The sequence below is a fragment of the Scyliorhinus canicula genome, chromosome 20, assembly GCF_902713615.1.
Source record: "Scyliorhinus canicula chromosome 20, sScyCan1.1, whole genome shotgun sequence".
Classification (NCBI taxonomy): domain Eukaryota; kingdom Metazoa; phylum Chordata; class Chondrichthyes; order Carcharhiniformes; family Scyliorhinidae; genus Scyliorhinus; species Scyliorhinus canicula.
In genome coordinates, this window is record NC_052165.1 from 27,757,231 (window position 1) to 27,785,216 (window position 27,986).

At 41.2% G+C, this 27,986-nt stretch overlaps 1 protein-coding gene across 1 annotated transcript in view; it reads right to left on the minus strand.

The window, feature by feature from the left end:
* The window catches only part of scaf11 (SR-related CTD-associated factor 11), a 48,141-nt gene that overhangs the window by 12,375 nt on the left and 7,780 nt on the right, over positions 1–27,986 (minus strand). The window contains 9 exon segments of the mRNA XM_038781376.1: positions 1,057–1,412; positions 4,819–8,478; positions 10,870–10,985; positions 13,866–13,985; positions 16,023–16,126; positions 20,533–20,636; positions 21,038–21,093; positions 23,150–23,232; positions 24,876–24,953. Coding sequence (XP_038637304.1) covers positions 1,057–1,412; positions 4,819–8,478; positions 10,870–10,985; positions 13,866–13,985; positions 16,023–16,126; positions 20,533–20,636; positions 21,038–21,093; positions 23,150–23,232; positions 24,876–24,953 — 4,677 coding nt within the window.

Here is a 27,986-nt window from a genome sequence, read left to right on the forward strand (position 1 = left end):
GATAGGGCGGAAATCCAGTAGGCTGCTTTGTCCTGGATGGTGTCAAACTTCTTGAATGTTGTTCAAATTGCACTCATTCAGGCATATGAGTATTCCTTCATATTCCTGACTTGTGCTCTGTGGAAGATGGACAGACTTTGGGAGTAAGGAGGTGGGTTACACAGCTCAGATTTTCCAATCTCTAACTGATCGATAGCCACAGTGTTTATATGGCCAGCACAGTTCAGTTTCTGATAAATGGAAACCTCCATGATGTGGTTGCCAATGCAATCCAACAAACTGCTTTAGCGATATCTCATTATATTTTAAACAGTTAAAATGTGAATAGCATACATGATGTTGGAACAAAAACAGTATGTTAATAATGAACTTTAAAGAGCTTATATTAGACTAAAATGTACCGATGCTTTTCAAAGTATTAAAATTCTGGATTAAGTGTACAGAGGTGAAGTATATCCTCAAAAAAGTGTTTCTTAATCTGGAAGCACTTTTAACTTTCAATATATTAACTAATAAAGGAATCACAGAGAAAAATACTGTAATCATGCAAATGCGGCATTTAACTGAGTTACAAGCTTTCCAACTGACTGGAAAAGCAAACCTGGGTAGTCCCTGGAAACATTAACAGAACACTTCCTCCAGCTCTCATTTCATAAAATTTACAATGCAGAAGGAGGCCATTCGGCCCATCGAGTCTGCACTGGCTCTTGGAAAGAGCACCCTACCCAAGGTCAACACCTCCACCCTATCCCCATAACCCAGTAACCCTACCCAACACTAAAGGCAATTTTGAACACCAAGGGCAATTTATCATGGCCAATCCACCTAACCTGCACATCTTTGGACTGTGGGAGTAAACCGGAGCACCCGGAGGAAACCCACGCACACACGGGGAGGATGTGCAGACTCCGCACAGACAGTGACCCAAGCCAGAATCGAACCTGGGACCCTGGAGCTATGAAGCGATTGTGCTATCCACAATGCTACCTTGCTGCCCCTTTATCTGCCACACTTGAACACAGTAAAACAGCATTTGTATCTTTCTGGAGAACTTACCTGAGGTTGTGCCACGTCATGCTGCTGAATTGCATAGTTCACTGATTGGGCTGGCGGAGGCGGAGGTGGTGGGGGAGGTGGGCTGTTAGGCAAGTTTCCAGCTATAGTTGGTTGCACTGCAGGAATTCCTGCATGCACATTCAGTGGAGGAGGGGGGTGGATGTATGGATTATGGAAATGCATTAAAGGGGGTGGTTGGTGGACGTTTATTGGATAGGGAAAGACATTCATTGGTTGGGGTGGTGCATTCATTGGCTGTGGTAAAACGGGTGGATGCATCATATTAACTGGTTGCTGTGAACCATTCATTTGCTGATTTGCCTGGTCGCCGAAGGTTGGCACCCCATGTGATGAATCTGCCAAAAGAAAAGACAAAAAATAATGGAGAGGGATTGAGGGGGTCTCGGGGTCATGTGACAATTCATTCAAAAATCTGTGAACTTTTGCCATTAACTTTTAAAAAAAACTTAACAAAAGTACTTTGTTTGGATACACATTTGATATTAACTTATTAAATTAACCATACTTAAGACAAGAGAATATTGCCTCACTACACAAAGCTCTGGGTAGACAACACCTGAAGTCCTAAGTATGTTCTGGGTACCACACCTATGTTAAGTACTTACAGGCTTGGGGGATAGCAGCACAGATTCCAGTCTCTGGAATTTAGATGGTTGAAGGGGAATTTGATCAAAGCTTTCAAGGTATTAAGCAGAACAGAACAGAAGAAACTATTTCCGCGGTTACAGATTTTAGAACTTGGGGGCATAGTTTAAAAATCAGAGCCAGATTTTCAGGACTGAATAGAAATTTGCAACTCTCTTCTGGAAATGGCAATTGATGCCAAATCAGACATTTAAACACTGAAGTTGACAGATTTTTGTATGTTGGCCAAGGTATAAGAAACATAGGACAAGTCAGATATATGGAATTAGGTCACAGATCAGCCATGCTCTCAATGAATGCTCGAACAAGTTTGATGAGCATTTAGCCTATTCCTGTTCGCAGAAATAACAACTGTGTTAAACATATACATTAAATTCATACTTTGGACTATTTTGCATAACCCAGCAGCTGAAAGAATTAAGTGTTTAAATTAAAATGCCTTCTCTCCAAACTCATTCACACAACATTCTCAATCAGACAAGATCATTAGATACGGGTTACGGAACCAGATGGAGCACCAGTGAGGAGTGAGGTTTTAAACCCTAGATGGAGGGAAAATAGCAAAATTGTCTAGTGTCTCAGATGGTGGGTGTGGATAAGACTGCAGCTTAGGCTGCCCAAGGGAGGTAAATTGTGTATGCACGATAAAGCATATATCCATTAAACATTCTACTGAAGCCATGCCAGACAGAAAGTTCTAATGAAGCACCCAGCAAACCTGTCTAGGGAAGAACTGAGGGAGATCAACATTAGTAGAGAAATGGTGCTGGGAAAACTGATGGGATTGAAGGCGGATAAATTCCCAGGGCCTGAGAATCTGCATCCGAGAGTGCTTAAGAAGGTGGCTCTGGAAATAGTGGATGCCTTGTTGGTCATCTTCCGGGATTCTATAGCCTCTGGAACTGTCCCTGCAGATTGGAGGGTAACTCACATCACTCTGATATTCAAAAAGGGAGGTAGAGAGAAAGCAGGGAATTATAGACCAGTAAGCCTAACATCTGTCGTGGGGAAAATGCTTGAATCCATTACAAGGACTTTATAGCAGAACATTTAGAAAGCAGTGGCAGGATCAGTCAGTCAGCATGGATGTATGAAGGGAAAATCATGCTTGACAAATCTGTTGGAATTCTTTGAAGAGGTAACCAGTACAGTCAACAAGGGGGAGCCAGTCAATGTGGTATATTCGGACTTTCAGAAGGTGTTTGACAAAGTCCCGCATAAGAGATTATTATGCAAAATTAAAGCGCTAGGGATTGGGGGAAATGTATTGAGGTGGATAGAAAACTGGTTGGCAGAGAGAAAACAAAGAATAGGAATTAATGGGTCCTTTTCAAATTGGCAGGCAGTAACTAGTGGGGTACCACAGGGAACGGTGCTGGGACCCCAGCTATTCACAATATATATTAATGATTTGGATGAGGGAACAAAATGTAACATCTCAAAATTTGCAGATGATACCAAATTAGGTGGGATTGAGGCTGAATTGTGACGAGGATGCAGGGATCCTACAGCAAGATCTGGACCTGTTGGGCAAGTGGGCAAACCAATGGCAGATGCAGTATAATTTGGATAAGTGTGAGGTTATTCACTTTGGAAGCAAAAACAGAAAGGCAGATTACGTGGATGGTTGTAAATTGGGAGAGGGGAGTGTGCAGCGGGACCTAGGTGTCCTTGTGCACCATTCGCTGAAGGTAAGCATGCAGGTGCAGCAGGCAGTAAAGAAGGCTCACGGTATGTTGGCCTTCATTGCAAGAGGTTTTGTGTATGGAGCAAGGATGTGTTGCTGCAATTGGACAGGGCCTTGGTGAGGCCACACTTGGAGTACTGTGTGCAGTTTTGGTCTCCTTCTCTGAGGAAGGATGTTCTTGCTCTCGAGAGAGTGCAGCGAAGGTTTACCAGACTGATTCCAGGGATGGTGGGACTGTCAAATGAGGAGATTGACTAGGTTGGGATTGACCTCGCTGGAGTTCAGAAGAATGAGGGGGGATCTCAGACATTTATAAAATTCTAACAGGACTAGACAGGGTAAATGCAAGGAAGATGTTACCAATGATGGGTGTGTCCAGAACCACGGGTCACAGTGTGAGGATTCAGGGTAAACCATTTCCGACAGAGATAAGGAGACATTTCTTCACACAAAGAGTGGTGAGCCTGTGGAATTCATTACCACAGGAAGTAGTTGCTGCTAAAACTTTGAATATATTCAAGAGGCGACTGGATATAGCACTTGGGGAGAATGGGATCATTAATAGCTTCATCGGAAAACCATAAAGCCACAGGCCTACTTTCAAACAAATTCTTTGAACTCTTTCACAGTCTACAAGCAGATTACCTGGGAAAAAGCATATTGACTTGCAAAATTATTTGCCACATGGGGAAAAAAAATCTTCAAAATGATCTTATATAGGACAAATTCATTCACTATAAAATCAGTAACAAATCAGCCTTTTTTAGGACTCTAGAAATAGCATAAATACAAAGTTACTGAATACCAATTCTACTTAAATAAAGATAATTATCAAAAAATACTAACGGTTAAAATTACATCTGGCTTTTAAGAACTATAATTTGCATGAGACTGTCAAACCAGCCATATTATCCATCTCAGCCATGGTGTGTTACTGGTTGGAAAACCATTATAATTGTTTACTCAAACTGTGTGTGTTCTTGGCATGTTCTTTTCTTTAAACTAATTAAGATTAATTATTCAAATGTAGTACCCAAGTACTAAAGGTAACAATCCTGTGTGATTCTGAAAAATAGATTTATTTCCTAGATCAAACACTTTGTAAGATAAAATTCAGGAAAGACAATATTTTGCATTCAGCATTAAAAATAACAGCAAATCCCTTGTCACCAAAAGCTACCAAAATCATGTGCCTTTGTAGAAAACAAAGTCAGGTTTCATTTTCATCTTGCTCATAAATTGTAAACATGGTGTTTGATAAGAGTCCTAATTTTTTTTTAAAGCAATCAGCGACATTTTCTCCAAAAACACACTTCAGCAGTTATAACAATAATGAACATAACTAGCACCACAAGTTTCAAGAGGTTTTTCGAAGTTTTCAAAAAGTAATCTATAACAAAAATACATACCTTGCTCTGCCGGAGCCTGGTACTGTTCCTCCTCAGGCCCTCGCCAGCTTGACTGCGCACTTGAAGCCTGCCTTCCCCTATTGGCGTAGTAATTTTGGACATCTGCTGGCAGAGTTTTCCTTGCATTCCAACTGGAGAAAGAGGACCATCCAGAACGGTCACGGACCTCAGAAGATGCATTTGAATCACCTCGCCCTCGCCATCTATTTTGCTGGTGGTCGTTATACCTACGGGGTCCAGTTCCCTGGTATTTCCCTGAATTATTTTGCTCGCCTGAGAAGTTTGGCTGTCGGTTCTGCCATGGCAGTTCGCTTTGGTCACCATGAAAGGAGCCTCCCCGAAAACGCCCACGACCACGTTTCCAACCAAAGTTCCTATTACCCCAAGAATCATCCGTTTCGTATCTATTTTCTTCCCATTTGGCATCATTCCTGTATTCATTTTCTCTCATACTGACATCAGAAGGTGCCTGCAATTGTTCCATCAACCAATCAGGATTCCGGTCATCTATATACTCATTAGTACTTAGAGATGACTGTTCATCTGGGTATCTGTTAGTTTGTGGAAATTCTCTACTCCTACTATTATTCCTGAATCTATCATATCCTCTTGGCCTTCCCCTATCATTCATTCTGGGTCTATCCTTTCCTCGAATATTTCTCCAGCTGTCATCGATGTATCGGTCTCTTCTTCCTGGAGAAAAACTAACTTGCTCTTCTTTGTCTCCAGAATCATATCTTTTTCTGGATCTAGATCTTGACCTAGAGCGCACTCTAATTTTTCTTCCTCTATCTGCTTCAGCTTCCCTCTTCTCAACTTCACTTGAGGACTCTTCCTTGTCTCTCTCTTTACTGGGAGACTTGGATTTTTTTCTGGGGGATGGAGAAGCTTGGTTGCTTCGGTCACTGTCATCTCCTTTTGAACGATTCCTTTCAAGTACAGGCTTGTCTGAATGACTATGATGATCTATACCTCCTGACCCGGACCTGGATCTTCCCCTTAACTTGGAGCTGGATCTTCCTCCTGATTTTGACCTTCCTCGCGATCTGGACCTGGAACGTCCTCGCGATTTGGAGCCGGACCGCCCTCGCGACCTGGAGCCGGACCGCCCTCGCGACCTGGAGCCGGACCGCCCTCGCGACCTGGAGCCGGACCGTCCTCGCGACCTGGAGCCGGACCGCCCTCGCGACCTGGAGCCGGACCGTCCTCGCGACTTGGAGCCGGACCGTCCTCGCGACCTGGAGCCGGACCGTCCGCGCGACCTGGAACTGGACCGTCCTCTTGATCTGGACCTTCCTCGCAATCTGGACACAGACTGGCCCCGTGATTGGGACGGGGACTTTCGTTGTGATCTGGACGCAGACCCGGACCGTTCTAGCGATTTGGACCTGGATCTCTTCTGTTCATGTTTTCTTTCTCTTTCTGGAGACCAAGTTGTAGTTGCAGCATGGAATCGAGATTTGCGACGTGGCACATCTATTCCTTTCAGTTCTAAGTTTTTCTTAAGTTCAATTTCAGGAGGTCCTTGCACTGCGCTCTCTTTGTTGGTATTTTCAACAGTGCTATCTGGCATCAAGATTGCGTGATCAGAACCAACAGAGAAAGCAGAACTGACTTCATTTTCTTTTGATTTTTTTTGAGATTCATGTTCATCTTCTGACACTTCGTGGTCATTGATGGGTGAATCACATTCCATAGCCACAACTTCAGTGTTGTCTGCATTAAAGTCCACAGCACTACTACTGCCCGTCCCATCACTAAACAGCGTAGATTTGGTCCTTTTATCTTCAGAGGCTTCATGGATGTCTGTTGTCATCTGATTGTGATCAGGTTCATCTGAGGTTACTCTTTTTAAGCTTTCATCCTGTGAAATGTTTCTAGCTCTGTGATCGGGTAATGGCTGGTCAATATCATTTTTACTATCAGGTGCTGGTGATGGTTTACTTAAACCTTGCTCCAGGTCTATCTCAAATTGCTCAGCTTTGATATTCCCAAAACTGAATTCACCTTTCAAGTTGTCATTCTCCATGAACTTACCAGGATCTTGAACCGATGACTGCTGGCCAATACCAGTCTTACAATCTGATATCTGCTCAGATACACCTACAGCCTCTGTGGAGCCCATCTCAAATTGCTCAGTTTTTATATTCTCGGAGGCCTTTTCACTCTTTGGGTTGTTATCCTCCATAAATATTTTGGGAGTTTCTGCATACTGATGGGCAATAAAACTTTTAGAATCAGATGTTTTCTCCACACACAAAACCTTCAGAGGTCCCATGTTTTTAAATATCTCAGGGTTGATATTCTTTAAAGATATTTTGCTCACCAGGTCACTACTGTCCATAGATTTTCCAGGAACTTCAACAAATGACTCTCTAGCAATGTAACTTTTGCAATCAGATGTACGGTTTTCTTCATCTGAACCATCTTTAACTTCTGCAGATTCCATTTCCTTCAATTGCTCAGAAATGATACTCTCTGGAGACATTTTACTTTTGGGGGGCGTACTGACATCACTGTGTTCTGGACTTTTAACAGGTGACTGCTTTTCGATTTTACCCTCACAAGCAGGTATTTGTTCAGGATTCTCCATTCTTTCGGCAAATTCTACTGTTTCATATTGTTCAGGATTTTGATCTTCTACAAGTGCCTTATTTTCCATCTCAGCACTATCTTCATCTGATGATCTATTACCCTCACAAGCAGGTACGGGTTCAGAATCCTCCATTGTTTCTGCAAATTCTACTGTTTCATATTTTTCAGGATTTTGACCTTCTACAAGTGCTTTATTTTCCATTTCAGTACTATCTTCATTTGATGGGCTTCCAAGATATTTTATCTCCCCAATGCCTTGATCTCTATTAGTCGCATCAACAGAGGTTGTATCTTCACTGACAGAACAAATTCCATTTTTTGAACTACTCTGTTCAGTTGCAAACGTTTCTTTGTCGCTGTGATCTGCAGAGTTCCCTGAGGTATTTTCCACACTACTTCCACAATTTTTATCATCAGTAGGCGAAAGATGTGAGTTTCCTGAGTCTTCAATATTAATCTGGTCAGTGATTGCTGCACAGTTTTCTTCATTGACAGAAGAGTTTTTATTTTCTACACAATCACGTTCCTTTTCATTATTTTCTTCCTCATTATCCTTCTCCATTGATGTAATGCATTGACCACAATCATCAGGTGATACTTGGCTTGCATCACTATTATCCAGGTTTGTCAACAGCTTTTCATTAGGCGGTTGGGGCTGATATTCAGTTTCACTGACAAAGGGACTATCATTTGGGTCGGAACTACTAGAACTAGATTTCTTATGGGAACTACGAGTAACTCTGGTTTTCTTTTTATCAGGAGGAATTTTGCTTTGTTCTGTCTCCAATTTCCTTTTTGCCTTTTGCTTTCCACCTCTTTTAGGTGGAGTTCCTCCACATTCTGGAGATGTTTTAGGAACTGAGGTACCTGAGCTTGACTGAGGCTTTTGAGGAGAGCTGGCAGACTTGTCCAATTTTTCTGCTTTGCTGATACGCATTGATCTTCTTCTGCCTTGAGAAGCTTCATTATTCCCTGCATTAGTACTACCTGATGCTCCAGATATATTCTTTTTCTCTCCACCTCCTCTGGTGCCTGCAAGTGCACACTTCTTTCCAGGAAAATTAACTGGATAAAAATAAATAACATTCAATCAATTATGGTCTCCTGATGCAAGCATTATAATATTGTTACTTTACTGAAAGCTATTTTATGAACTGAGAAAATACCCACTTGCTGATTATCTTTAAAACGCTACAAAAGGAAACTTGTTAGTTTTATAAATAATCCCTCAAATTCCTCGTTCCCAACTCATGGCGAAAAGGACCTTTAGACAGCAAGAGTAGGTGGGGGTGGGTGCATGCACGCGGCATAGCATGGGATATCAGTGTTGGGAAAGAAAATACTTTCTTACTTCAAACTCTCCAGGTTAGATACAGTCTATGATCGATCCATATCAGTTGCTTAAACTCAATCTCAGTAGAGCATTCCAACTTCCTACTCACATCACCAATCTTTGTGTTGAGTTACATTGCTAATTTAAGAGCAGTTTTGCAATGTAAGAATATGCCCTTTAGGAACTGGATTGAAATTTCGCAAATTTAATTCACCAAGGACAAATGTGTCTGGCAAAGAGAGGAAACTCCATCACTAGTAGCTGGAACAGGAAAATCTATGTCTTAAAGGTGAAATTACTATTTGCATTACATCATTCAGCCCTCAAAAAGAAATCAATACAGTAATGCTTTTTTATCCAATTTTGTTAACCTGCCTTCTGAACACAACTGTGTTCTTGGGAGACTTGTTAGTTCTCTTGTCTCTGGGTTAGAAGTCTGCAGATTCTAATAGCAAACTAATACTTCAGAGCATTATCTCGGGTGATACTGAAGTGCAGTATCAAGGGTGCATGGCAATATTGGGTTCTGCTAGGTTGATATCTTACCAGCCTTTTCATATGAGCACAAGATTATACATGCTATTTGAAAAGGGACAGGTAAATGGTCCATGTCCTAGCCTACATTCTTCCTTTGGGCATTCTAGTCCTTTGTGTGTGCAAAATCCTGCTATGCATGTCCATGGTAGGAGCCACTTCTATTCAAAATAGTGCAATCTATGCAAAACACTAACATTTAAAAGACATGCCTGAGTGCTGTATGAATGCAAATTGAGTACATTTACTCAAGGGCTGGATAGAAATTTTAATTTATTTTCTTAAGGCCAGCATTTGTTGCCTTTATTGCCCTTGAACTGAGCGGCCTGCTGGGCAGAGAACAGTTAAGAGTGAACCACATTGCTGTGGGTCTAGAGTCAAGTGTAGATTAGACCAGGTAAGGATGGCAGATTTATTTCCCGAGAGGACATTAGTGAACCAGAGGGGTTGTACACCAATCGTAGTTGTAATGGTCACCATTACCGAGACCAGGTTTCAATTCCAGATTGTTATTCATTTATGTGAATTCCAAAGAGCATTGTGAGGTGTGAACCTGTATCCCGAGAACTGGGACTTCTGGATTGCTGGATAAAAGCAAATTACTGCGGATGCTGGAAAATCTCAGCAGGTTTGGCAGCATCTGTAGGGAGAGAAAAGAGCTAACGTTTCGAGTCCAGATGACCCGATGTCCAGCTTTGACAAAGGGTCATCTGGACTCGAAACATTAGCTCTTTTCTCTCCCTACAGATGCTGCCAGACCTGCTGAGATTTTTCAGCATTTTCTCTTTGGCCTCTGGATTACTAATTGAGTGTCATTCTCGCTACAATAACTTCTCCCCACAAATAAAGATATTAAAATGAATAAACGTGTTATCTGATGACAAAAATGTGCACGCAATCTAACAATTAATAAACATAGTCCTTATGCATAACTTCTTGTGTCTATTTGCATTGACGATAGCCTTTTTGGGTCTACCATCTGTAAATGTCATCATGGTTTCTGTTACTTTACACCCAGTCAGTAAACCTGCTTCCTAAAGCATGCAACTGATTGAATCTCATCCTCAAATTGAGCAGGTCTGATATTATTATACCTGTAGATATGCTTTATTTATTCCATTAGGGGGAAGCATTATATTTAGTATTCACAGGGCAGTGTTAGAGAAATGAAACCATGTTATTTTACAGTTAAATCTCTAATTTCAAAGACTTTAAGGCATTTATCAAGTTTGGAAAAATAATTTTTTTCCACTGTCCTTTTATTTCATTTGGACTGAACAGATTTTCTAAAGTTGGCAGCAGGCTTGGAACAAATGAGTTTACAAGATTATCTATTTAGTATCTAACCTCACTTAATGGTTAAAAAGTTTGAGAAATTGAGATTGAAAAATTCAAAGTAATTAAGCAGAATGAAGCTGTTAAAGAACAAAAATTGGAAAAAATAATTTTAAATAGCTGCTAACAAAACACTCCCAATTTTGGGTGTATAAGTTTGAAGCATAAATATTGAACAGTGCAAACCATAGAGGTTTTAAAATTAGGAAGTACCTAGATAGGGGTTGTCTTTGAGTTGGAAATAAGAATCTCACCAGAACGTCCCAGTGCAAGCGGATTTGATGGAAATGTAGGTTCTGACATCAGATCTCGCAGAGGGAGAGCGGTTGCTGCTTCATCATATTCAATAGAACTGAAGTCGATTCCGCATCTGTAAAATAATCAAAATATATTGTATTTTATTTTTCTACATGTGGGGCAAAGGAAGTTGTACTGGTTCAAGGACTTGATCTCAGTAGATCCAATTAAGTTTCAAATGGTCAAACGGCTACTCTAGATTTACACAAGGCAATCCACATGATACTGCTTCCACATGTGACAAAAATCAACAAAGCAACACAAATCAGACCTATAAAAAGTCTTAAACTGTTTAACAGACTCTTGTAATTTTACAATATAGTGTCCAGAAAAGGCAAGAAATCCATTGAAATGTGGCTTTACGAATAGTAAGCCATGCCATCGAAAATTATTGGAATTGTTGGACATTAAGCATATTGGCTTTCAGAAAGCATTTAATGCTGACTTTACGCCTTTAGCTGATTGGCAAGGTCACAAAATTCAAGGTGAAAGTGTGAATTACCAAGCTAATTATAAATGATAATGGCTCTGAACTGGGCAGCAATGGTGTCCCACCTCCTTTGAGCATTTATTAATGATCTCACGAACATCAATGATCTTTAAGACATTGTTGGTAAAATATTTTAGTTTGTGGACGGCAAAAGCTGTACACGACAGAAAATTCAATATTTCAAAACGTCATAATTTGAAGAGACTGGCAGACACTTAACTACTGGGTAGATCGATAAATAGCACAGCACGGAAAAATAAACTTTGGCATAGTCACTGATTAAACACTGCAAACAACATCACATTGTGGACACAATCATTTTCCAGCACTTTACACAACCTCAGGACATGCTAAACAATTCAGAGTCTTGGTAACTGTTACGATTTAAGGAGGCAAGGCAGTCTCTCTGCACATGACAAGTTCCCACAAACAGCACTCTGATAATTGACCAGATAATCTGATATAGATATGCTGGTTGAGGATATAAATGTTGGCCAGGACACCCAGAAGGCTTCCCTGCTCTTCTTTGACTAGTGCTGTGAGATATTGCATACTCACTTGAAATGGCAAAGAGTTGAATCAGAGTGACAACAGCTCTGACAAACTCTCACTGTTGCACTGAAGCATTAACCTATTGGTTATACAAATTTGCCATATGGGATTTGAGCCACAAGCCTTCTTCTAAGAGGTCTTAGAAGAGCGATACCACTGACATACTGCTGCTGTTTTAGCCCATGCTGCTTTTAGCACTCATCTCACATTGGACTACATAAGATATATTGCACAGAAACAGGCCACTTGACACAAACAGTTCATGCCTGTTTATGCTCCACTTGAGCCTCCTCCCATCATTTCTCACCTGGATCTACCATTGTAACCATCCATTCCTTTCTCCTTCAAATACTTGTCTGGTTTCCCTTTAAATACAGCTACGCTATTCACATCAGCCACTTGCTGCGCTCCCAATTTCCACATTCTTATCACTCTTTAGGCGAAGAAGTTTCTCTGAATTCCTTAATGGGTATCTTGGCGACTATTTTATATCCATGATCTTTAGTCATTGCGCTTCCTCACATCTCTCTGTATCCATTCTATCAAACCGTTCATAATTCTAAAGACCTCTATTCATTCAAGAGGAAACATCCATCCTGTCAATCCTTTCTTGATATGTTTTCCCTCACATTTCTTCTCTGCATCCTCTCCAGTGCCTTTATATCCTTTTAAACTGTCGTTATTCACATTATCTTGGATTAGAAAGACAGTTTTAGTTACTTCTTGGGTCAGTACTCCTAGCTGAGTCACAGGGATCAACTCAGACGAAGATACCCTTTAATATCAAATATAAATCCTGCCGGCTACCACTAATGGATCCATCTATTTCTTAAATTATTGTCAGGGTCTCATTCACCTTTGTTAGCAGCTTTCCAGTATGCGGTGAATGTGATTCACACTGGATTATAATCTGTATATACATGTGTCTATATTGTAAGTGCAATTGCACTACCTGACCACCAGGGAGAGTAGCTCTGGGAATGCTCGAGAATTGTGCTGGGCTTCTCCCTTGGTTCCACCCAGGACTCCTCCCCCTGGAGCTGCTGTATAAAGATCAGTGCCACATGGTCAGCCGGCCAGTTCACCTAAAGTTCAATGGCTAATAGGCTGGCTCTGTTGTGAGTATATTAAAACCGCTATTCTAATCCTACAAGCACGTGTCTGTAGAATTGTTGGTTCCAACAATTTAATATACTCAGGAAACAGTCGAAGAAATCATGGAAGCAGCCCTCAAGCCCGGACGCCTAGAACTCGACCCAGAGGATGCAGAGGCTAAGGAAATTCTTTCCCCAGTAGTAAAGGAGTTCCAAGGTAGTGCAGAAGAACAGGTTTATTATCCTTGCCACAGTCCAGGCCTATTATAGGAAGCCCCAGCACCACACTTGTTCAGAGGAGATAGCTCAACCTAAAACCTTCCAAGTCTGTATGATTCAGCTACTCAATTAATGAACCTACTGAACTATTGGGGAATTGTGGATGTATCCGAGGGGAAATTTTGTGCTGTATAATTGTTCGATAAATCAGCAATTACGGCATTAAATGCTCTGGCTCACCAGAACACAACAGATGTGAATTTTTAAAAGTTGTTGACAGCCCTGGCAGACGTTAGTCTCCTATTACGGCAAAAGCTCTTACAGATAATCACGAAGATGGATAAAGATGGGGCAGCTGAGTTTGGTTTGTAGTAAGACTTTTTAAAAATAAAAGAAACATAGACAAGAGATATGCAACTGATATGCTAATCAGGCAAGAAATTAGAAGTCTTGCAGCATCATGGATTCTATTTGGTTGAGAAGAAGTTTAGTCTAAGCCAGTTGAGACATTTGGATAATATGATTTGTCAGAATAACTAATGGACATTAAAAACATTTGTAACTGATAATTGAACTTCAACTTCACCCTGGTTTATACCTCAGTATTCCTGTTGTAAGAGCAGTGGAAGCAGCTCGCCATAGCAATCTAAGTGATTCGGGTCCTCTTCTCTTCTGTCTGATTAGTGGTGAAATTTCATACATGTCAACAAACTCTGTGCTACAAAAAACAGATAAAAAAGGTTCAAGTTGTTTAGAATAAAATGTAGAATTCAACTCGCCCTAGTATAGTCCATGTTTCCCATCCAGTTGCAGAAACACTAGTTAAATTAAACTTGTGCCCCTCTCCAGTCTCTACACCTCCCCCACCAGTATACTTCCCTTAAACTAGTCATCTGCCACATTTTATTTCTTGGTGAAAATATCCCATTTTACTCCACATATGATATGAAATCAGACAATGCTTTGATAAACAAATTCTCATCTTTGTGCTCAAAACCCTTGTCCCTCCCGGCCTCTGTAATCCTCTTCAGCTCCAAAACTCTGCACCTCTCTAAGTCTGACCCGATGTACACCCGATTCCTTTACTTCTACCATCGGTGGCTATGCCATCAGCAGCCTAGGCCTTAAGATCTGAAATACCTTCCCTAATCCTCATCACCTTTCTTTGCTTCTCTCCTTCTTTAAGTCGTTCCTTAAAACCTACCAATTTGGGGGACCACTTTATGTTGACTCCTCAATTTCCCCTGTGGAAAGTATCCTGAATTCTGTGGAGCCTGAACATTTAATTAGCAAATTCCAGATCCAGCGTTAGCACGTTGGGTGCTTTGCAGTATTGGGAAAAGGACTTGGAAATCAATATTGAAGAGGAGAGATGGGGGTAATTTATGGGACTGTGGTAGTAAAGTTTTTGCTTGCCATAAAATGAAGGAGAACCAGTCCCCCGAACTGAGCCCCTACAGCCCAGCCCAAGCCTCCCCGATCTCTACCTCTCCCTTGACACCCTGGAGGAAAGCGTAGAGGGGGTACTCGCCCCCTTGCCAACCTGAATGCCAGGTTGGTACTGCCAAGGGATAGGGCCTGAAGGCTGTACAATATCCTGACCATTGCATGCTCCTGGATCAGTGCCAAATATTCTTAAATCCAGATTTGGCATAGGCTAATTATGGAATACGTCCCTATGGAATTCCTGACCTCTGCGATCTGTTCTAAGTTTGATGCATCCTGTAAAGTATGGGACCCCTATCTTAAACTCATAGGCTCCACATTGGCTGACTTACTCCTGTTGGGATTTCCATGAGCTATTGCATTTCAGTGTGTTAGTCTCGACATCACAATACATAAAGGCAAGCATCCGGAACTGTTCTTCCTTTCTCCCACTCAAATTTGTTAATCCATTGTTGAATTGATCCATTTTCTAAACCAGAGGCATTGGTTCCTTAAGTATACTGTTATGAATTTATCCTGTCTTGCTTATTCCTATGTTTGCTACAACTATTTATGTTCTAAACCTGATTTTGTTTGTTACTTTGTTGCGTTTATTGTAAAACAGATGGAAAAACCTGATTTTTTTTAAAGAAACTACCAAATTGACCAAGCTTTTGGTTCCCCCACTCTGGTGTCAAATTTAATCGGAAATGCTCTTCTGAAGTAGACAAGCACATTTCACGACATCAAAGGTGCTACATAAATGCAAGCTGTTGTTGAAAAACTCCCCCTTAACTTCACTTACTGATACTCTGATTGCACAATTGCATTTAACTCATTAAATCTAAATAGAACATTTGCATCCAAGCTAAGGCAATCTCAGAAACTTACAAATGGCATAAGGACTAACCTTTTGAATTATACAAAAACTAAATGCGCCAGTCTATTCAAATAGTATGCCCTGTCACAGCAAAACGTTTTTTTTTTCAGTTTGTTTTTTGAAAGGACAATAAAAATTGCACTGACTTCTTTTCCCACCATTTAATTATTTTTCTTTCAAGACTTTAAAAAGGTTTAAAAGCATCAGACACCTCCTGCACTTAAGTCTTACTTGCTTGTTCCAACTTTTTAACATAAATGCTGACTTGTCAATTACCCCATTGAAGCAAAATAGAATAATTATGAAAAGAAAAAGCCAATTTATTGGAACGATTAACACACCTTAAAAAATGTTTAGAAGCCTTAGCAGGCAAGACTATTTATTCGCTTTAACTCTATAGTTTTGCAACTTCAATGAGCTGAGTAACCTTAACTTAGCAATGAGATTTACCAGTCTTCAGCTTGGGAATGGGACATCTCCGACTTCTCATATTGAGGACAGAAACCGTTGAGATCATTCCTCACACACAGCTGGTAACATGTTTTTCTGTTGATCTATTGAGGCAAAAGGGTAACTTGTGATAAAAAAGCAAATTTATTGTAACTTGGAAAGTGAGATGTGCAAATACACAAAGCAAACTAGCTTTGCTTCACTCATTCGAAAAAATTACAGAATGGCGAGACCAGATTGCAATGTGCCAACCGTCCCCTTTATGAGCCAAAGTCAATTTTCAAACTCTCTATCCATGGTGCTCACACAGCAGTTACTAAAACACTGTTTATGGCTGTGAGATGAAATTGCTCCTTAAAGCATAGTGACTTGCCTCCACTGCACACACTGAGAAACAACATACATGTATACAAAAAGTGAGCTGTGCTGTAACAGTTATGTGATACGCAGTGAGCAATGAGCTTTCTGATCGAACCCAACATGTGGCAGGAAGTAGCAACAGGTGAAAACAGTAGCCCTTTATATAGGATGTTCGGCAATTTGGATTTTTCAAAAGCATTTAATAAGGTGCCACACAAGAAGTCATTGCATTAAACGTGGACTCGGGATTGGAGTATTAGTATGGGTTGCATATTAGTAACTGCACAGAACCGACACAAATTCCGCTACCTGGGGATCCAAATAGCCCATGACTGGAAAGGGTTCCACAAATGGAACCTCACCAGCCTGAAGGAGGAAGTAAAAAAGGACCTGCAAAGATGGAACACACTCCCGCTCTCCCTCGCGGGGAGAGTCCAGACGATCAAAATGAACGTACTGCCCAGGTTCCTCTTCCTGTTTAGATCCATTCCGATCTACATCCCCAAGGCCTTTTTCAAAGCGCTGGACAAACTTATCATGGCGTTCGTATGGGGGATGGGGGATGGGGGGGGGGGGGGAGATGCTAGGATCCCAAAGAAGGTCCTACAAAAAACAAAATCCAGGGGGGGCTAGCCCTCCTGAACCTACAATTCTACCACTGGGTGGCAACAGCCGAGCGAGTAAGGGGATGGATCCAGGAGCCAGAAGCCGAGTGGGTGCGTGCGGAGGAGGCCTCCTGCATGGGGACCTCCCTCCGGGCCCTCCCCACGGCAGCACTCCCATCCCCACCCAAAAAACACTCCAGCAGCCCAGTGGTGACAGCCACTCTCCAATCCTGGAACCAACTGCAGCAGCAATTTGGCCTGACCAAAATGTCGGACAAGGCTCCCATCTGCAACAACCATAGGTTCAAACCAGCACTGACTGACGCCACCTTCAAAAGGTGGAGGCAGGACGGGGGGGACACTGACAGTCAGGGACCTATACACGGACGACAGGATCGCAACACTGGATGAACTGACAGAGAAATTTCGGCTAGCCAGGGGGAACTCAAAAACTTCTTACGAAAGGAGACAAGGACGTACCCACAACCGCCACGACAGACACTACTGGAAGACCTACTGGACGCAAGTATCCTAGAGAAAGGGAACTGTAGCGACATGTATGACCGACTGGTAGAAAGGGACGACACCGTACTGGACGCAACAAGAAAGAAATGGGAGGATGACCTGGGGATTGAGATAGGGTGGGGACTCTGGAGCGAAGCACTGCATAGGGTCAACTCCACCACCACGTGCGCAAGGCTCAGCCGGACGCAACTAAAAGTGGTACATAGAGCCCACTTAACAAGAAACCGTATGAGTAGGTTCTTCCCGGAGGTGGGGGACAGATGTGAACGGTGCCAAAGAGGCCCGGCCAACCACGCCCACATGTTCTGGTCTTGCACCAGACTTGTGGAGTACTGGACAGCCTTCTTCAAGGCTATGTCCAAAGTGGTGGGGGTGAGGGTGAAGCCATGCCCGATAGTGGCGGTCTTCGGGGTTTCAGACCAGCCAGATCTATTCCTGGGGAGGAGGGCGGACGCCCTTGCCTTTGCCTCCCTGATCGCCCACCGTAGAATCCTGTTTGGCTGGCGGTCAGCAGCACCGCTCAGAGCTGCAGACTGGCTGTCCGACCTCTCGGAATCTCTACAAATGGAGAAAATCAAAGTCACCATCCGAGGGTCAGACGACGGCTTCCACAGAACGTGGGAGCCATTCATGCAATTGTTCCGGGACCTGTTTGTGGCCAACGAACAAGAGGAAGAATAGTCGGGTGGCCAAGAATCGGGGAAAAATGGACGGGAATCGGGGGAAGGTAGCCGGGGAGGGGGGGGCTACGGGTTCGTTATGGGGGTTTGTTCACATGGTTTTACGCTTATTTATTTTTCTTGTTAATTTATTGTTTTTGTATTGGAGGGGAGGGGTTACTGTTTTTCTCTGTTGTGATAAAATTTGTTGTTGAAAACTTGAATAAAAATTATTCTAAAAAAAAAGGAAGGACAAAGCCGCAAGCGACAGTCTGATGGCAAGCTAAGGCCCAAAACCAAATTGTAAATAAATGCCTATAAACATGTGCCTCGGCCATATTGGGGAATGTAAAATATGTAAATGCATGTTAATTTTTGCGTGTTTTTTTCTAATAGTTTGTAATTTGTTGGATATAAAATATGAAAACTCAATAAAAAACATTTTAAAAAAAGTAAATGCACAGAAAATTGAGATTATGGATAAACTGGATATTTTTAGGTTGAGAGGCTGTGCGTAACTACGATGACCTGTAAATCACTGAGGCCAAAGTACTATCTATATTAATGACTTGGATGAGGTGACTGAGGTTGCTGACGATACAAAGTGAGGTAAGAAAGGTAATTGGTGAAGTTGCAAAGAGGTTGTCTAGGGATGTAGACAGGTTGGATTAGGACAAGTGCACTGCAGATGGAATACAATTAGGCAAAGTGCAAAGTTATCCAGTTTGGTAGGATAAGTTAAAAAAAACAGATCATTTTTTGAATTGGGAGAAATCGGGAAATATTTGCACTCAGAATGAGTTTTATAGGAATCACAGAAAATTAACATTTAGATGCAGCAAGCAGTTAGGAAGACAAATATGCAACAGAACATTCTTGTAAGGGATTGGAGCAGAAGAGTAAAGATGTATTTTTACAATTATAGAGCACTGGCAAGGTTACAGCTGGAGTAGTGCATGCAGTCTTGGTCCCCTTACCTAAGGAAGGACATAGGGGGGAGTGCAATGAAGTTTCACTGGGCTGTCCTAAGAGAAAAGATTGAGTAGGCTAGGCCTGTATTCCCTGTGGTTTAGAAGAATGAGAGGTGATCACATTGAAATTTGTAAGGAACTTGACAGGACAGATGCTGAGAAACTGTGTCGATGGACTGTAGAATCTAGCACACAGGGTCACAGCCTTAGAAAAAGGAATTGGCTTTTTAAAATCGAAACGGGGACAACTTTCCTCATTTAAAAAATGTAATTAAAAAAGTTAAACAGTAATTTCTGTTCCTCCCATTAATTTATGTTTCTCAAAGTTAAATTGCATTTATACTAGTGCAACAGGTTCTTGGTCACTCGGCTGCCAGACTGTTGTAAAAACACAAGTTCACTAATGTCCCTGAGGAAAGAAAACCAGTGGTCCCTACTAGGTCTGACCTATGTATCACTCCACCAAACACCAACATGGTTGTCTCTTACATGCCCTCTTAAGTAACCTCTTTGCATTGCTGCAACTTGCTGATGCAGTGGTTTAGAAGATGGCCAACCACCAATTTCTCCGGTCAACTAGGACTTGGCAATTTAATGGCAGCATTGCCAGTGATTCTCCACCCCCCCCCCCCCCCCCCATTGAATATAAAAATAAAACTTTCAAAAATGCACCGAGAGCATTTAAAATATGACACCGAACACTGTTATTTAAAATAAAGAAAGCGCCAGCTTTGGAATCAGCAAGGGCGACTACTTGACAGTATTTATTATTTAGTAGCACCAATTATGCTTGTCCTGCAATATGTCTTGACAAACTGCTCCTGCGACATGCATTGAAACAAGGTATTGAGGTATTGTTACAGGAATGTTACAGGGATATTCAATGAATTTGTAGGGGTAATCCTATTTTTGGAGCACATCAACAGCCTTCATCTGCAATCTATTGTGTAACTGTACAAAATAGCAGATAGGAAATTTTACCAGATAGTCAGTGCATGAAACTAAATATGCTCAGTGTATCCTTATTATAATAGGTGGATTGATGCACCCAAATATTTATTTTTAATGTCATGATGTTTTTCAATTTCTCGATTCTTGGTAAAGTCACCAGATGTATTAACAAATTTACCTCAAACAAAAATAAGCAAAGCATATGGGTTCCTTCAATTTAGGTAACGCTTTAGAGTCTTAAAAGATTCTTGATTAACAAAGGGGATGAAAAGTTACCAGGGGTAGGCGGGAATGTGGGGTTCAGCGTATAATTGGATCAGCCATAATCTTATGGTGGTGGAGCAGGCACAAAGGACCAAGTGGCATATCCATGCTTCTAATACGTATATTCACACACATAACGCACCATTATCTACCACTCGGCAATCCTTCAACTAACCTTATTTTTACTCTTCTTTGATGTCCTGTTCTTTTTGTCACAGGTCATGATCAGTACGCTTTGTATTTCACAAAATTCTGTTTGTTGCCAAGCAGCACAGTTTCCTGAAGAAGAAAAAAAAACTTCAGTAGCCTTCTTCACTGCACATTATCGTGATTGACTAAATATGGGTCAACTACGGGGAGCATACGTTCTTCAAAGTCTATTATAGGACTCAAGTTCCTTTTGGCTTTTTGCATATTTTGTGATTTACATTGCCAGGATTATCCCCAACAAATAATGCATTAAGTAGCAAGGAGGCTCATGACAGGATAACCATACATGGATTCAGGATCAAGCAAATTTAATGGGTTGAAAGCCCTTTCCTCCCTCTGGATTTCATGCTAGACCTATGTCCAGACAAAAATCCAAATCTTTCCAAGAGGCTACAAAGAAATTGCCTTTTCCAAACTTGTATGTTTCCTTCCAACTTATACCATCAATACAAAGCTCATTTGTTACTTACTTTCGCATTTTCCCTTTAAGCATGTGCATAACCCATCATTCAAGACAATGTCTCTTCTGTAATTTGAAACAGAAAAACAGATGAGGTTTTTTGAAAGTCTTAAAAAGCAATGAGCTGCACTTTGCTGTAAAAATGATGGCGAGGCCAACAGTACATATTGTTATTAAGTCTCAATCAAACATTTACTTCCGGAAATGGCACATGCACAGTTAAATGTGGAAGTCACTGCCCAAGTTGCATGCTTACCCCAGAAGCTGCACTATTCCACTATCTTGTTGAGAGACTTAGCATTGAATTAAATGGAACAGTGTGAATTTACACAATATATACCCAAAACACTCACCAGAAAAAGTTAATTTGAGTCAAAGGAAAATTGTTAATGGGAAGAGAATAATTTATTCTGGCCAAAAGAATTTCTCTGAAACAGAAAACTAACTTTTGCAAGTATTATTCATATTTTAAAAACCTTTTTCATCTCTTTTATCCCCCCTCTCTATTATCTTTCATTCCCTCCCTATTTGGTGGTCTGTACCTGATTTGGCACTGACTTAAATATTCTAACTTCCTTATTCATACTCTGCACCAATCATTAATGATTCTTCACTGACTGATTGAGATGCAGTTACTTGCCCTGTTCAAACAAGTCCCAAATTCCCTGGAGCGAGCCCTGTGCCTTGTGGCTCCATAATTGCAGTAAATTCCAGTGCAAAATCTGACTAAAAGCCTGTGGTCAAACAATAGTGTGCAGAATGGTTGGCACAGTTAGACCACCAGAGAGCATAATTCAGCCCATTTATCTTTATAAATTAATATGAATCAATTGCAAAAATTCCCAGGTTTCCTTGTGCTAGTGAACTCGGGGCGCTACTTTTAGCCACAATGATGCAGAAAAATTATTTTATGGTGTACCCATTATAGTTGTATAGCCTGCTTGAAAATGTGGTTTGTCTGTGCAGAATAGGCAATGTTATACAACGGATCTGAAAACAGACCCAGAGCTACTCAAGACGGACAATATTTTAAGATACTATTAGTGCAGAAGCATTATAGCTCATTTAAAGCACGAGGGAACCAGAATTATTTTTTAACCAAACTGCACTTAAATGAATTCACACTGGCCCAGCCACACAAAATCACGCTCACTAAAACAATCCAATCTGACTAGTTTCCAGAGTGCTTTATGAATTCACAGCAGCATTAAATCACTGGAAATATAGTTACCAAAATTCTCAGCGCATCTAATTTTAATAAATTGGTAACTGAGTTTTTATTTATAAGATTAATAAGTTCAGCTCCTACACAAACACATACTTTTGCGAAACCACCAGGGTTCCCACATCTTACATGAAACAGTTTTTCCTATACCGCTTTGCTATCCACAAATCAAAACTTACTTAAGTATGGAAACATTTTTTGGACGTTCGGAATTCTCCCTCACTGTACCCGAACAGGCGCCGTAGTGTGGCGACTATGGGATTTTACAGTAACTTCATTGCAGTGTTAATGTAAGCCTACTTGTGACACTAATAAAGATTATTATTATTTCAGTCATGCCTAATCCTGGATCTCTAGCTGTACACCTTCCTCTTTCCTCATTATTAATACTGCACACTTAAAAAATTATATACTACCGAATAGATTAACAGTTACTGAGCCTTGTCAGTGAGATATCAGCAACATTGGTAAAACAAAGCTGGGCACTTGGAAACTGATCATATTACGAGCTCTGGCAAGAATGGAAACATTATTCCAGTCTTTTACATATGAACCTGCATTAGGATGAGCCCTTGTCCACTGTCCCCACATGTAAAGTGCACGTAGAATAAAGTAGTATTAATAAAGGTCACACAAGATCCAAATAATGGTATCTGAAACAACCATTAAGCTTTGCAAATACACATCACTATATTTACAAAGCACATCCATATCTAATGACTAAATAAAAATGTTCAATGATTGCTCAGAAACTAATAAAATCGAATATTCATTCACTTTTTGTTTAAAAACCAAGTTGCCACCCAATTTTGGTTCTACCCTAACCCATGTTCAGATACATTTATTGGAGATTATAAATAGATTTGGTCTAAATTTTAAGATTTTGGCAGTGCCTACCTTGTGACACTTTGACAGTGCTCTTCATTGCTGCCTTTCTTCGGTTCTCTCGAATCTTTACTAAAGCTCTGCTTCATGGGTAGCTGAAATGTCATAAAAACAGCAGATAAAATTATACATCATTTGCTATTAATTAATTAATTTTACTGTAATTAATTAATTTATTTTACAGTTCCAGAGTTTGAGGGCAGAAAGTGCAAGATTCCACTCAATCCTGGGGTAAATTGAAGAGATGGTGGTGTTGTGGTTCTCAGGAGGAAGTCCTGCCTGGTAGTCACTTCTGTGGTTACCACCAGTTTCCAGTGTGTGGGGTGGTGGGGTGGGGGGGGCTTTTGCCAAGCTGATGATCCTCCAACAGCAACTGATGTGTGTAACGGTGTATGACCCTGGGAACAGTCCATCGTGCGCAGCACCCCTGCGTCATGGAGGACACCCACCCACACGCAGACCACTGCCTGGTGAACTCAAGGTCAAAAGGTGTTTCTCTGCATATATTTTTCCACGAGGGTCAGGTGATAAGGCGCGCTCCAACTACTTGGAACATTCCGTGGAAATGTGGCAAGACCCATTCATTCTTTGCAACACCGGGGATAGGTAGAACCTCAGAAGTAGTGGCACTTGGTGTTTATGTACCGAGTAGCTACGCACAGCTTGATGCAGCCAAGCACAAAAGTACCCATCGGGATTAGGTGAGCATGTTTCCCCACCTTTATAGAGGCTTGTACATGGCTTCCCTGCAAAGGTGGTTAATTTCCGACCTCCAGATGAAGCAGAAATGGCCCATACCCGAGCCATGTATATTAACAGCAAGAGTACCTTACACCTGATGACCAGGTTCTTACTTGCAATGGAGAGAGAGTGTTGCTCCAACATAAGCAGTTTGTTTCATTATACCTACTCATTCCTTACTGACAGATAAGTACAGGGTCAGGGGTCTCAGCAAGAGGGGAGCTTGGGGATTGGATCAAAATGGTCAGGGAGAAAGGTTTAGTGGGATTGGGCTGCCTTCAATGTGCCCTGGAGCCCTAAAGGGGATTTTGCCACCCATGGCCCAACATCAGCTGGCACAGCTAAAGCTGCTGGGCTTCCTGCACGGTGTAGGCTTACACTTGACATGGGCAAAATACCGGTGGTGGCAGGATGAGGCCCTTAAGTGACCATTAATTCATTACTTAAAGGTCTCAATAGAGCCAAGAGCAGGCATATGTACACTGGATTTTACATGCCATTCCTGCCTTCTAACCCACTGGCAGGAGAGCATTTAATCCAGCCCTAAGAACAGGCAGTCTTGTACCTTATTTCAATGGTTATTCATCTGAATTGCCTTTTGCCTGAGTTCACTGTATATTGGATATTCAATCTGTACGTATATGAACATAGAACATACAGTGCAGAAGGAGGCCATTCAGCCCATCGAGTCTGTACCGACCCACTTAAGCCCTCACTTCCATCCTATCCCTGTAACCCAATAACCCCTCCTAACCTTTTTGGTCACGAAGGGCAATTTATCATGGCCAATCCACCTACCGTGCACGTCTTTGGACTGTGGGAGGAAACCGGAGCACCCGAAGCAGACACGGGGAGAACGTGCAGACTCTGCACAAAGAGTGACCCAGTAGGTGATCAAACCTGGGATCCTGGTGCTGTGAAGCCACAGTGCTAACCACTTGTGCTACCGTGCTGCCCAAATATAATCTATATATTGAACTAAGTATCGATAGCTTACCTTTGCGTTACTCTTTATGTTATCTTGTTGATAAATCACACTGAAAGGCTTACGGTCTATTGGGCACCAGCATCGTTTCTGTAAGACAGATACACTTACTTCCATTTGTATGACTGATTTTTCTGAGTTACTCTTCTGCTTTTTACACTGTCTTCAATTATTATATTCAATTAGTATCAGCACTTTAGCCAGATAACCATCACTGCTGATAGGTTGTCACCACAATCACCCAAATTGTATAATGGAATGAGTTGAATGCTCAGTTTTCTCATTTCAGTTGTGCCATTGTGACTTAGGCCTTTCCCATAGACTGTTGGATGGGCAATATAATCCTCCGTTACTCCCATTTCTCCTTTTCTCATGAAGGGATGGGGAAGGGGAAAAAGGAAAGCATTGTCACCTTGTCATCAAGCCCATGCTAGATCTCTGTAGAGAAATTCGGTCAGTCCTATTACTCTGTTTTATCACTGCAGGCCCTGAAAGTTTATTTCCTTTTAGTGCCCTTCCAATTTCCTTTTAAAATCATTGATAGTTTCTGCTTCCACCATCCTTGTAGACAGCCAGCTTCAGGTCATTTCCACTCGCTACATAAAAACACTGTTCCTCACATATCCGCAGCCCAAAACCTACAGCACCATAGGTGCCAAATCCTTCTCAAAAGCACGTCATAGAAAATGAATTGCTCTAGGTGAAAGCAGTCATTATTTTATGCACATGTTCCCACAACCAACAGTAAGATAAATATGAATCAATTTTTGATGGTCAGGGGCATCTGAAAATAGGAAAGACGTTAATTGTTTGGAATATAACTCTTTGCTAGCACACCATCCTTTTGACAAGGATGGATAGGTTTGATCCATTCGACTTGAAGCTCTTCCAAAATCTGATGTTTTCTCAGAATGAGGCAATTTCACAACCTGCTTGAATAATATATTGGTGCAGATGTTTCATAGGATCCTTACAGTGCCATTCGGCCCATGAAGTCTGCGCCTACCCTTCGAATGAGCACACTCCGCCGTCCACCCCGTCCTATTCCCGTAACCTAACATGTACATCCCTGAACATTAAGTGGCAATGTAGCATGACTAATCCACACATTTTTGGACTGAGGGGGGAAACTGGAGCAACCCAACGCAGACACGGGAAGAACGTACAAACTCCACACAGTCACCCGAAGTGTGAATTGAACCCAGGTCTCTGGTGCTGTGAGGCGCTGTGCCACCGTGCCGCCCCATGTTTGTGAGTAGACTCACTTGCTTGAATTTATGATGTAGAATCAAAACTTCATTCCAACATTTATCAGTGGCTCTTGTATTCAATCCAAAACTAACTTAAGGATAATTGACCCATTATGAATTTCACAAACATACATTAAATAGCAGTCTATAATTCTTGTGTAAACATTATTCAATTGTGAATTTTGTAGATTAACTAAAGTCTATCTACCTTAAATCTAAGAAACAGAAAAGAATAAGCATCATGACTATTATCGTCTCCAGTTTGCACCTTTGCAAGAATAGACTATAGAAAAAGTATGTCTTCAGATCATAAGGAACAGCGTCTACTAACGAGAGGTATTAAATTAAGAGAGGATTGCTCAATCGGATCGCAAATGGCATCAATATTCAGGGATTGGCAACATGCAGATCAAGTATGTTACAATTCAACTCCCAACTGACTGACTTCAGTGAGAACCTTGATTCCATATACGTTATCAGCTGAAATACAACAGCACCACATAAATCTTTTCACAGGGAATAAAAAACACCACTTGGTAAGGTGTGCACCAGCAAATGCAACCTTTTTTAAAAAGCCTATATTCAAATGTTCTTTCTTCCATTAGCTCTTTTAAAATCACAATACAAATACAAGTCAAATTTTCAGACCTGAATAACAAACACAGCAAAATCAATTGCACTTTCATGCCGTAAGAGTCGGAACTTATACACCACTGTAATTCAACACATCACCAGTTGGCTGGCACTCGGGAAAATCGAGCATGACCAACAGAAACATGTTTTATTTCCCCAGTCGTTTTAAGGATTTTTCAGAGACTTTTGGCATAATTTTAAGGATTTCTAGGATAATTTGTATTGAAAAATAAATTGCTCAACACTCATTCTGAGCATTTATAATACGGTGCATCAGAAATGCAAAGAAAGTTTAGCTGCTGCAATAATTTAAGATGCCTTTATTTCTTCACAACTCCTCTGTAATTGGGATGCCAAAGAAAAGGCTGAAAGAAGCTTACCTGCTAAATTCCTCTCCAGCATTATTCACCAAGTTATTTCAGTTTTCACGCTGGAACTTAACTGACCTCCATCCTTCACCCCAGTGTCCCTGCCAATCTCTCAGCCAGAACCCCTGGGGCAAAGAGTAGACATCAGTGGTACAAATACTGTAAACCAGGAAATATTAGCACATAGCACACTCTGTGGGACCCAACATTGCCAGCACTTTCACACAAACAGAATTTCACTTAGAGATTTCACTCAGCACATAGGGAAGAGCAAACTAACGCTGCTCATCTTACATAGCACACTAGGAATCAGGCAAATTTATAATTCAGACATGAATAATTTACAACCAAAATTAGTAATTTAAAGTTTTATGTACTGGGTGTCCTGTTAAAATATCCCATTAGGCAACAGCAAATATTTCCTGATTTACAGCCCATAGACTGCACATTTGTGGCCCTTATCAAAATGGGGAAAATTTGATAGGAATACTGCAAGAATGCAATTTAACATGCCAGCCTCTCCAGCTCTAGGCAACAATGTGCCTGGAAAAGTTATTCATTGATGATGCAATTATAATGTACTATAATTAAATATCTTTGATAAAAAACATGTTAATTATGCTTAAACTAAAAATGATTCTTGTGAGCCATATCCCAAATACTGAGGCCACAATGACTAATTTTTCTTTATTGCATAGGAAAAAACAGCAAAACCTGACATTTAGGTCACTCCAAAAGAACTATTCCAAAATAAAAATATGACTTGCAGGTTAGCCAACATCCTTACTGTGCCATTGCTCATGGAAGCAATCCATATCACATCAAAAAGCCCAAGAGGAGGAAGTTACCATTTCCATCCCCGCAGGCCCCTT